At 40.0% G+C, this 12917-nt stretch overlaps 1 protein-coding gene across 1 annotated transcript in view; it reads left to right on the top strand.

Annotated features, from left to right (window-relative positions):
* Positions 1–12917, top strand: part of LOC143806510 (receptor-type tyrosine-protein phosphatase beta-like) — a 131420-nt gene that overhangs the window by 77214 nt on the left and 41289 nt on the right. Inside the window, exons 25-28 of the mRNA XM_077287126.1 lie at positions 5509–5778; positions 6622–6900; positions 9251–9502; positions 11720–11989. Of these exons, the coding sequence (XP_077143241.1) occupies positions 5509–5778; positions 6622–6900; positions 9251–9502; positions 11720–11989 (1071 nt within the window). The remainder of the gene's footprint in view (positions 1–5508; positions 5779–6621; positions 6901–9250; positions 9503–11719; positions 11990–12917) is intronic.

Below are 12917 nucleotides of genomic sequence, written 5' to 3'. Positions count from 1 at the left end.
AGGCTCTATGCGTTGCTATGTCTTCAGGTGTGTGGTGGACAGGTAACTTGCAATCTGCTGTCCCAACAGTTTCTGCTGTGGGATGTAGAATACTGCACAACCTCGGCCTTCCTGCTACCCTTATCTGCGCCAAACGTGGAGGAAGCCCAGTAGCAGCTTCTCTCTCCAGCTCTTAACTTCACCTTTACTTCTTTCCTCCTTCACGCTCTCTACAAAATGTTCCTTTCCTTTCTCTTCCTTTTCCAGGAGCTGCAGCACTTCTCGTGGCTGCACGGCCCCTCAGACTTCCTCTCTCTTCTATCTCTCTGACAGACTCACTCACTTTCCCTTCAGACCAGAATATATCTATAGGGGAGCCACCCACAAGCTGGATCAGAGCTCCCCCTTCTGGCCTGTTGCATGTTTGTGTTTACCTGATGAAAGAGATCCTTCCTTGCTTCCTTTCAAGCGTGACATCACTCTCCCCATGAGGAAAGCAATGCAACTGTAATAACCAGGAACCTGGGGTGTTACATATCCATCAGTGAAAAACACTGACACACTGATGGTAAAAATGGACACATGGATGACACACTGATGCAAAACACTGATAACACCGATACCATTTTTCACATATGTGTTTAAAAAACGGAATTCTTAACCCCTTTACCCCCAAGGCTGTTTGAACCTTCATGAACAGGCCAAATGTTTAAATTCTGGCCACTGTCACTCTATGTCAGGGGTGGGGAATCTTTTTTCTGCCAAGGGCCATTTGGATATTTATACCATCCTTCGGGGGCCGAACAAACTCTGCCCACAAAGTACATCCTGTCTCTGGCAATGGTGTCAGGAGGTAATCTTTCAATGCATGCTCTTCAGTGTTCAGTAGTAAACACTGCATATGTGTGCTAACAGAGCTAGAGTAAATTAAAGAGAATCTGTCACCCCAAAATTCGCCTATAAGCTAAAGCCACCGGCATCAGGGGCTTATCTACAGCATTCTGTAATGCTGTAGATAAGCCCCTGATGTATCCTGCAAGTTAAGAAAAACAGGTTATATTATACTCACCCAGGGGCGGTCCCTGTTCGGTTCGGGTCCGATGGGTGTCGCAGTCCGAGTCCAGCGCCTCCCATCTTCATATGATGACGTACTCTTCCTTTCTTCCTGCCGCGGCTCCTGCGCAGGCGTACTTTATCTGCCCTGTTGAGAGCAGAGCAAAGTACTGCAGTGCGCAGGCACCGGGCATCTCTGACCTTTCCTGGCGCCTGAGCACTGCAGTACTTTGCTCTGACCTCAACAGGGCAGATAAAGTACGCCTGCGCAGGAGCCGTGGCAGGAAGAAAAGAAGAGGACGTCATCGTATGAAGATGGGAGGCGCCGGACCCGAATCGTGACACCCATCGGACCCGAACAGAACCAGAACCGTTCCTCGGTGAGTATAATATAACCTGTTTTTCTTATCTTGCAGGTTATCTTGCATTATAGAATGCTGTAGATAAGCCCCTGATGCGGGTGGGCTTAGCTTATAGGCGAATTTTGGGGTGACAGATTCCCTTAAATGAGCTGGTGGCAATCAAAATACACCTCCCTGCCCAAGAATGCAGTCCCTGAGAATCTGCCCGGGGGCCTGATAAAAGGTCATCGAGGACCGTAAATGGCCCGGGGTCCTGAGGTTCCCCACCCCTGCTCTATATGGTAATAAATCTGGAACACTTCAATGGATCCCACAGTTTCTGAGACTTCTTTTTTTTCGTGACATATTGTTCTTCATGATAGTGGTAAAATTTATTCGATGTGAGTTGCGTTTATTTGTGATAAAATTAAAATTTGGCAATTTTCAAACTTTTATTTTTATGCCCTTAAATTAGAGAGTTATATCACACAAAGTAGATAATAAATAACATTTCCCACATGTCGACTTAACATCAGCACTTTTTGAAACAAAATTTGATCAGCCATTTCTCATTTTTCAAACTAAATTTTAAAACCATTTTTTAGTAATCACATCACATTAAAAGTGATTTTGAGGGGCCTATGTGACAGAAAATACTCAAAAGTGACGCCATTCTAAAAACTGCGCTCCTCAAGGTGCTCCAAACCATATTCAAAAAGTTTATTAACCCTTCAGGTGCTTCACAGGAATTTTTGGAATGTGGAAGGAAAAAAATTAACATAACTTTTTGTCACAAAAATGATACTTTAGACCCAAATTTTTATATTTTCACAAGGGTATTAGGATAAAATGGACCCAAAATTTGTTGTGCAATTTCTCCTGAGCATACTGATACTCTATATGTGGGGAAAAACCACTCTTTTAGCTCATGGCAGGTCTCGGAAGGGAAGGAGCGCCATTTGACTTGTTGAATTTAAAATTTGCTGGAGTAATTAGCGGATGTTATGTTGGAGAGCCCCTGATGTGCCTAAACAGTGGAAACCACCCATAAGTGACACCATTTTGGAAGCTAGACCCATCAAGGAACTTATCTAGATGTGTGGTGAGCACCTTGAACCCCCAGGTGCTTCCCAGAAGTTTATAATTTTGAGCCGTGAAAATAAAAATATCACATTTTCCTCACGAAAATGTTTTTAGCCCCAATTTTGCATTTTCACAAAGGTTACAGTAGAAATTGCACCATACAATTTATTGTGTGATTTCTCCTGAGTATGAGAGCGTAAACTACTGTTTGGGCTCACGGCGGGACTCAGAAAAGGAATGATGTTTTGGAACGCAGACTTTGATGGAATGGTCTGATGGTGTCATGTCTCATGAAAAACTCACATTTTTCCCACAAAAATGTTATTGTAGCCCCAATTTTTTTTTATTTTCACAAGGATAGCAGGAGAAAATTGACTCCAAAACTTGCTGTGCAATTTCTTTTGAGTACGCCAATACTCCACATGTGGTCGAAAACTACTTTTGAAGCACAGAGACCCCATTTTACAAACTACTCCTCTCAGTGAATTCATCAACTGGTGCAGTGATCATATTTACACAGAATTTTTTGGTCACAGAATTTTATACCATTTTTATACCATTTTATACCATTGGGCAATAAAGAAAAAAAATTACATTTTTACCACTAAACTTTTGTTTTAGCCCCAGATTTTTACACTTTCTCACTGGGAAAAGGGTAAAAATGGCACCAAAATTTGTCCCACAATTCCTACTGGATGTAGAAATACCGCATATGTGGCTGTACAGCATATGACGAGATTCGGGAGGGACGGAGTCTCACCATAGGTCTAAGCAGTACTGTTATACAGCAGGCATCCTGGATTGCAGAATTTCCTATAATAGTTTGCGGACTCCATATACAGAGCCCAGAGGCGTAGCTAGAGTTTTGATTCAGGGGCGCGAAACTACTGAGTGGGCCCCTAACCAGGTAACCTGGATTGCAATTCGGTGACGCATCCTAATAGTGGATGTAGAAAACCTAAGCAGATGACTGCACTGTTGCTGAAAATAATCTCCATACAAAAACCAACATTGATATTACCGCCATACAGTCAGTGGTAGATACCAGTCCTACAGAACATATAACAGATCACAGCACAGTTACAGATAATGACTTACAGCTGATGTTCTTTCTGATGGAATTGTTCACTTTTCCTGTCTTTTCCATCTGGCTCAGACCGACATGACAACTTCTTCCATCCAGGACTCATCTGCAGAGAATACAACAAAGACACGTTTCACTTCTCATATTCCAGCCCCATCACCATCTATTCCCAACCTGCACCAACTCCTCATCCTGCTGATACCCCAAAAATGATCCGCTGATGCTGTATGTGTCCTTATTACTGCACCTACTGTGTGGTGCTGTGTGCTCTTTAGATGGTAAAGTAACCCTTTATAATATAGTAATGCCGGGTTCAAGTTCCCTAGAAAACAGCGCCCACATTTTGTCCCCTAGAAAGTAATATTGCCCTGTGTGCTCCTTTGACAGTCACAGTAACCTGAGTTTCCCTATAACAATAAGTGTCCACATTACTTTAAATAATGTCCTGAGTCTCCCCCCTGTACAGCTCTCCTATACACAGAATAATGCTCTCTTATACAGTCTAATGCCCTCACACTGTATATATACTGACCCCATAGTATCCCCTAAACTGTTTGATAGCTCCAACACTGTATGATGGCCCCCTAGATAGCCTCCATATAGTATAATGCACCAGACAATCCTCAAAATAGTCCTCAATATAGTATAATGCACTCCCCATAGGCCTCCACATAGTATAATGCACTCCCCATAGGCATCCATATAGTATAATCCACTCCCCATAGGCAGACTCTATATAGTATCATGCACCCCCATAGGCAGACTCTACAGTATAATGCACTCCCCATAGGCAGACTCTATATAGTATAATGCACACCCCATAGGCAGACTCTATATAGTATAATGCACCCCCATAGGCAGACTCTATAGTAAAATGTACTCCCCATAGGGAGACTCTATATAGTATAAAGCTCCCCCCATAGGCAGACTCTATATAGTATAAAGCACCCCCATAGGCAGACTCTATATAGTATAATGCACTCCCCATAGGTAGACTCTATAGTATAATGCACTCCCCATAGGGAGACTCTATATAGTATAAAGCACCCCCCCATAGGCAGACTCTATATAGTATAATGCAGTCCCCATAGGCAGACTCTATATAGTATAAAGCACCCCTCATAGGCAGACTCTATAGTATAATGCACTCCCCACAGGGAGACTCTATATAGTATAAAGCACCCCCCATAGGCAGACTCTATATAGTATAATGCACTCCCCATAGGCAGACTCTATATAGTATAAAGTACCCCCCCCGTAGGCAGACTCTATAGTATAATGCACTCCCCATAGGCACACTCTATATAGTATACTGTAAAGCACCCCTTATAGGCAGACTCTTTATAGTATAATGCACTCCCCATAGGTAGACTCTATAGTATAATGCACTCTCCATAGGCAGACTCTATATAGTATAAAGCACCCCCCATAGGCAGACTATATAGTGTAATGCACTCCCCATAGGCAGACTCTATATTGTATAAAGCACCCCATAGGCAGACTCTATAGTATAATGCACTCCCCATAGGCAGACTCTATATAGTATAATGCACTTCCCATAGGCAAACTCTATAGTATAATGCAGCCTCTAAAATAATGCACCCCCATTGGCAGACTCTATAGTATAATGCGGCCCCTAATATAATGCACCCCCACAGGCTGCCTCTATAGTATAATGCAGCCCTTAATATAATGCACCCCATAGGCAGACACTATAGCATAATGCAGCCCCTAATATAATGTACCCCCCATAAGCAGCCTCTTTAGTATAATGCTCCAGGAAAACTCCCTGCCCGGGGACTAGCACCATCAATGGTGTTGAACAGAACATTATATTGAAGTCAATCTGCCCATGTTTCCTCACAGAGCCCTGGGTGGTAGTCCAGATTGCCCTCATAATAATCCACTTATTTCATACTATTCCCACAGCTCTGGTTTTCACCTGTTTGTATTTTTTTTTCTTGTCAGATCCAACGCCACCCAGAGATGTAATCTTCAACAGCTTTGGAACAAATTACCTGACATTATCTTGGTTGGAGCCAGTAAATATGACCGGGTCATATAAGTTTTATAATATAAGTTATGGGATATCTCCATCAACTAATTTATCTGAGAGAAGTTTATTAAGAAATGTCTTTCTCCAGAGCCTGATATCTGGGACTAATTACTCCATAGCTGTGGTAACAGTCGGAGTCCGGGGGTATCAGAGTTCTCCGGTCACCACATCGGTCTATACAAGTAGGTTTATTTTTCCCATACGTAGACTGCAACGTACGAGTTTTATTCTAACAAGTATCAGAATATAATCTTTTTTTTAGCTTTAGCTTTATGTTTGCCTTACAGCAGAGGTCCTCAACCTTTTAACCTTGAGAGCCACATTACGTTCTGATAGATGGTTGTGAGCCACAATCAGTGCAAAGAAATCTTTGGTCTCAGGATGGCTTCAATCATGTCTATCATTAAAGCATAACCATCATCTTAAAGTTTTGTTTTAAAAAATCAATAGTACAACTGAAAATAAGCAACTTTGTAATATATCTTATTAGAGAAATCTGCTTCTTTCACCTCCTGAACTGATCTTTCATTCTTTAGGAGATGATAGTGCTCATAAAGTTCTATTGAGAACTGTAACTATTCTTTAGGAAGCAGAATGTCTGTGTCTTTCTCGTGATCCTCTCCCCAAAGACTGCTAAAAGCACCAACTGTCCTCTCCACTCTCCGTAATGTGAAAATCTGTTTTCACTGAATATAGATTTTACCCAAGCATTTAGAGAGAAAGATCAATTCAGGAGAAGAAAGAAGCAGATTTATCTGATAAGATGTATTACAAAATTTCTTATTTGTATGTGTACTATTAATTTATAAAATAAAAATTAAAACAACGATTAATCTTTAAGCAAATTACTTCCATTTTACTTTTTTTTTTTTTTATAAATGCATACAGTCTGTGCACTTGACTCAAATTACAACTCTTTTTTTTTTTTTTTAGGTTTTTAGACAGTGGCTACGATTCGATAATACTATATTTGCTGCACTCTTATTCTGTATCTACACTGACTTATTTTATTTATTTTATTACAGAACCAATATCAGTGAAATCTCTGCAGATCGGCGCTGTGACCTCATATTCTGTGTCTCTGACGTGGAGTAAACCTGATGAGTATCAGACGTCTTACAGCTACAGAGTCCAGACCAATGTCACCTCATTAGCCACAATGGTGAATAATACAATAGTGACAAGTGAATCAACGACAATAATGAATCTGACACCAGGAGAAACCTATACATTCCTGGTCTATACAAGAGCTGCCGATAACATCACTGAATCCGACCCGGTATCACTGTTTCCTATCTGCGCAGGTTTGTATAAGTAGTTAAAAATTAAAAACTATATAATTACAAATATATCTGGGTGGTCTAACAAAAGTCCCCAGGTCTGTGCTTGTGCCAGAAACATGGACTAGTAATTTGCCTTGTAGTGATAAAGTTATAACACTTGAACAATAACTATGTCAGACCAATTGTATATGTGATCAAAAAGTTGCAGCTTCAAGTCCTCTAGTGGAACAAAGCTATTGTAGATTAATGGTGGATAAAAAGTAATAAAACAAAAATATTGTTTATAAATAGTACGCATTAATAAAATATTGTCAACATTTAAGTGATTCCTACAATAAAGAAATCCCCATTTATACAGCACAGTGCATGTGATGAAAAAATCCAAAAATCAGTGGGAGATTTATTTATTTTTTCGCATTCTTCTCCTAAAAAAAATAAATAAAAGTTAATCGATAAATTATGAAAATATATGGGAGGATAAACTTATGACACTCAGTACAGGAATGAATGTGTCGCATAGATTTATGTCTTTCTATATGAACTAAGGAATGTGCTCCTCAGACCATTTTGGGGAGGCACAACCATGGACTAGACCTCAATCACAGGACAATAACACCTTCATATTTCTTATCAATAAACTGCTCAAATATTTATGGCCACAACTGTTTTCTCCCTGTCCCACATTGAAAGCTCTGCTTCACGTCACTCGTTTTATCTATTTCTATTGTATTACTCCTGTGTCCTCTTGTGCATAAATATGCAACTCTTCGGATTTACTGTTATTCTATGCCTGATGAAGAGACCTGCATAGTCTTGAAAGCTTGCAATTTGTTAACATCTTTTCAGTTAGCCATTAAAGGGTGTAAATCACTGAGGACTCTCAAATTGTAATATTCTTCAATAAATTATGTACACCTCTAAATCATGCAAGTGAAATTTAAATCGAAAACCTGAAAAAAAAAAGCCCACTGCAAACTAAAAAAACTGGCAGGAAAAAAAATTCTGGTTCTTAAACGCGCCAATATGCAAATTGGCTCTTCAGAGAGGAAGAAGACTTGAACTATTTGAACTATTGTGCCACCTATTAGAAATAGAAATCTTAAAAGTCAATATTGACCCTTTAACGAGCCTTGACACATTGAAGAAGTTGTCCACTTAAAAAAATAACTGAAGTCTCAGAAACAAAAAAGGCAAACAAGAACAAAAAAGAGCAGAACTCGTCTCACAAACCTTCTCTGTTACCACATTCTTGTCTCCCGGATCACAGCACCATGGACATGAAATTAGTTGTATTAAAAGCTAACTTCAAATCTCAGAGAGACAGGAGGGTCTGGGAGTGTAGACCCATGATGACCTTTGACACACTCAGTGATGAATTTGTTTCATGGATTTATGTCTTTTTACATCAATTAACCAATTAAGGAATTTGCTCCTCAGACCTTGTGGGGCATCACAACACAAAACCAGACCCCAATCAGAGGACATTAAAACTTTCTATCTCCTTATCTATAAACTGTTCCAATATTTATGGCCACAACTGTTCATCCCTCTCCCATAATGAGATGCTTCACGTCACTTGTCTTGTCTGTTGCATTATTCCTGTGTCCTGTTGTGTACAAATATGTGAATCTTCAGATTTTGTATTTGACCTGAGTAGTCTCGAAAGCTTGCAATTTGTTACCATTTTTTCAGTTAGAAATTAAATGGTATCAACCACTGAGGACTCTCAATTCTAAATATTTTAATATCTACTGGCTAACAGGATACCAAGATATATATCTTTTCTGCTACCACTCTGACACTTTTCAGGTCCCCACTTGACTCTATTTTCTGTTTCTGCATGACAAACAGAAAATGACTGTTCATTAGAACTCTGAATAAGGACTTCTCATAAACGTCCATTTTAATGTTCGGAGTTCCAGGCTAAGTTCGGGAGACAGGCAGAGGGAGAGAAACAGACAAGTCTAAGAAAGAAAGAAAGAAAGAAAGAAAGAAAGAAAGAAAGAAAGAAAGAAAGAAAGAAAGAAAGAAAGAAAGAAAGAAAGAAAGAAAGAAAGAAAGAGAAAAAGTTTGGTGCTATGGAAAAACTATAAGTTGTACCAATATGGTATTTTGTTTAAATTAATTTAGATGCCACTTTCCAAATTATTTTCTTACTTTGATTTAACTTTGTAAACTTCCATTCAGGACAGTTATTATGTAACTATAGAATGTAATGGTTGTTTACTAAATTGACCATTCATTGACAACCCTTTCTGAATAACTTTGTGGGACAGACCAAAATATAAAAAACTTAATGTTTATCTTTTTTATGACTAAACAGGTACATACTCGGTCAGTTTTCATTAAATCTGAAATATTTTCTCATTAGGTCCTAACCAAGTTTACATCACATCAGTGGAAAACAACCAGTCAGTTAGTTCTCTGGTTGTGAATTGGTCATCGGCTAGAGCAGAAATGGATTATTACAACGTCATTCTGTCAGGAGTTATACAAAAAATATCTAATGCTACTACACAAGCAATATTCACAGGATTGCTACCAGGCAGGGAATATACAGCCACTGTACAGATGGTTAGTGGGAACTGTAGCCTAACATCTGCATCAGTGACATCTGCTACATGTGAGTAAGATTGAATACCTTTACATGATCTGTGTGGGGTTTGTTGCCTTATGAAAACCATATTTACATTGACTCTCTTTTTTACATTGACTCTCTTTCAATTACTGTACATATAACTTCATTATTTTCCATTAATACAAAGTGCCAAGCCAATACCCCCAATCTGTTGAATTATTTTGGACAATAGCTCTCCCTTGGAGTTGACTGTTTAAGTGGTTTTGTTGCCTGCATTTTGTATAATAACAGGTTGTTGGAACGTTCAGCCATGAGCACCATCTTGCAGGATTTGGGGCTTTAACTTTTAAAAAGCCCTGTGGAGATGCATTGAAGTGCGCAATGGCTTGAGGACACCATGCGTTGAATTCTTAGGTGACTGGTCAAGTGTGTGTCACATCTCCATCATAATCTGCTCCTGTGACTTCTGCCTCTGTCGCCATGTGCCACCGTATTCACTCAGTGGGCAGCGCTGGTGATAGAAATGTCAGAACCAGAAACTCTGGACTATGGACTTTGCCTAACCATTAAGGTTAGAGAGGCTGGGACAGGTAGTGCCGTCCAATCTGGTAGTATGGGTGTGTGGGCTTGCAGCTGAAGTTATCAGCTCCCTGCTCCAGCATATTGGAGAGCACCACACCCTACTAAGGCTTCCAATTTGCTGCTGGAAGCTGCCAGATATAGCTTAGTGTTTCCCTGTCTAGGTGTGCATCTTCTGCTCCTGTTTGGTTTAGTGTATTCTTGTTTTGATCCCGGCTTGTTTCTGTCTGCAAGAGAAATTGACATGCTGCAGTCTAGAAAGACGCGTCGTATATCCGTCTCAGCGGATGAGCTGCGGGCGTCTGTGGACTCATATTGTGCCTGAGATTTCTTAAAATCCCATTCTCTATGCTGTAACATCTGACTGCTGCGGGTTGGACGCTGCACAAGTATGCAGCGTCCAACCCGCAGCATTTACTAATCATCTGCACATACCCTTAAAAGATCCTGATTTTGTCCTTGACATATCCTCTTGCCTCTGTCTTGCCACAGTTGGGATTCAGGTCTGGACTGTGACTGTGCCCGTTCACACACATGATTATGTATTGATCTAAACCATTCCAGCATGTTTAGGGTCATTAATGCATTAGAGTAGTGCCTTCACCCACAGAAGTGTAACCTTATTACATCACACTGATCCAACTGAATGTTTCAGCCCATCCGGAGCGTTCCACAGCGGTATCTGAAGCTATCAGTAGCTCAGTATGAGTTGAATTTTTCAGTTGGATCAGTGTGCTGTAACAAAGATAAAAGTTAGACCTTTTGTGAATGCCGGGAATTCTCTGATTTTGCACTATTCACCCTCCTCGTGCACCACTGCTACAGTGGAGTGCCGATCGTTTTGGAATTCTATGTTTAGGTTCTTGTCCTGCTGGAAGGTAGTCTCATTTCAAAGACTATGCCGTGGTCTCATTTCTTCTTCTGGGTCTAACAGGGTTTCCTCCAAGATTGAACTGTATTTAGTTCCATTCATCATCCCATCAACTCTGACCAGCTTCCTTGTCCCTGCTGAAGAAAAGCATCACCACAGCATGATGCTACCACTATCATGTGTGACAGTGGAGGTGGTGTTTTCAGGGTGATGCACAGTGTTAGTTTTTTGCATTTAGCTCAAAAGTTCTCCTTTGCTCTCATCTGACCAGACCACCTTCTTCCACATGCTCGCTGTGTCCCCTATGGCTTTTGTAAACTGCAAACGGGACTTCTTATGGCTTGCTTTCAAAAATGGAAATTTTTTTTGCCATTCTTCCATAAAGGCCAAATTTGTAGACAACATTTTGTTGTCCTGTGGACAGATTCTCCCACCTGAACTGTGGATCTTTGCAACTGCTCCAGAGTGACCATGGGCCTCTTGGCCGCTTCTCTAATTAGTGCTCTCCTTTTTTGGGATGTCAGTTTAGGTGGATGGCCATGTCTTGGTAGGTTTGCAGTTCTGCCATACTCCTTATATTTTTGGGTGATGGATTGAACAGCTCTGTGAGACCCAATTGTGTAGTGAAAATTTTAATTTGTTGGTGAGACATTCACATGTTGGTCTAATCTAGTAACTATACTGTAAACATGAATGCAGGGAGCAAATCGCCTTTACAATGTACAGATAATGAACTCATGTCTGATAAACATTTTTTTGGTTTGTTACTTTAGAGGGATAATCAACTAATTACATTTCCCTATTTTGCACAGATCCAACTCCACCTGGAACATTATTCTTTATCACAATTGCAACAAAGAACCTGACATTATCTTGGTTGGAGCCAGTAAATATGACCGGTGTGAATAAGACATATAACATAGGCTACGGGATATATCCATCAACTACCTTATCTGTGACAAGTCCCACAACAAGTGTCACCCTCCAGAGTCTGATATCTGGGACTAATTACTCCATAACTGTGGTAACAGTCGGAGTCCGGGGGTATCAGAGCTCTCCGGTCACCACATCGGTCTATACAAGTAGGTTTCATCAGCAATATTTCCTGTAATCCTTGTTATTGTTCAGCTTGTCAAGAATAAAAATAATAAAATCGAGGCTTAATGATGGACTAATTAGAATATTTGTTTTTTCTTTAAAAAAAAATACAGAAAAATAAGTTAGAAGTGTTGTTGGCTGTTATTTAATAGTAAAAATAAAATAAATGCATGCATTTTTGTGCCTTTTCTCTCTCTTGGCACGTTTTTGGGATCAGTGGTATTTCCAAGTACACCATGTTACAGATGTGGCTTTTTAAAAAAAAAAAAAATGTATTCCAAATATATTTTCTTGAGTTTATACCCAAATTATTCACTACAAAACAAAAGAACAAAATAATAACCTAACAAAGAGAGATGACCTAAAACGAAGAATGGGATAACAAGAAAGAAAAAGAAAGGTGTGCAAGAAAAAAAAATCAAAGAAAGGAAGGGCAAGAAACAGGTAAGAAGGTATGATAAGAAAGAAGAAAAGATGAAGAGGTATATTTACACAATTATCTAACTTAAAAGGACTGTGACAGCATAGAATGACCGTTCAAACCAAGTGCAGGTGCACCATGTCGTGATCAAACATTGAAGTGCTCCTTCCTACCTGCATGTTTTCCATTTATCTCTGCCCTCCCCTGGCTCTATGAAGCCAGAGCTGTCAATCACAGAAGAAAGGGAGGGTGGAGATAGAGGGAAACCAAGCAGGTGGGAAGGTGCACTTAAATGTTTGGCACTGCCGTGATGCACCGATGCGCTTGTACGTGGTTTAACCCCTTAGTGACGGAGCCAAATTTTTGAAATCTGACCAGTGTCACTTTATGTGGTAATAACTCCAGAATACTTCAACAAATCCCAGTGATTTTGAGACTGTTTTCTCGTGACACATTATTCTTTATGATAATGGTAAATTTAGGTCGATATG

This window comes from Ranitomeya variabilis, chromosome 2 (genome assembly GCF_051348905.1).
Source record: "Ranitomeya variabilis isolate aRanVar5 chromosome 2, aRanVar5.hap1, whole genome shotgun sequence".
In the NCBI taxonomy this organism is placed as follows: domain Eukaryota; kingdom Metazoa; phylum Chordata; class Amphibia; order Anura; family Dendrobatidae; genus Ranitomeya; species Ranitomeya variabilis.
The sequence above is the reverse complement of the archived record's forward strand: the minus strand, read 5'-3'. Positions and strand labels throughout refer to the sequence as shown.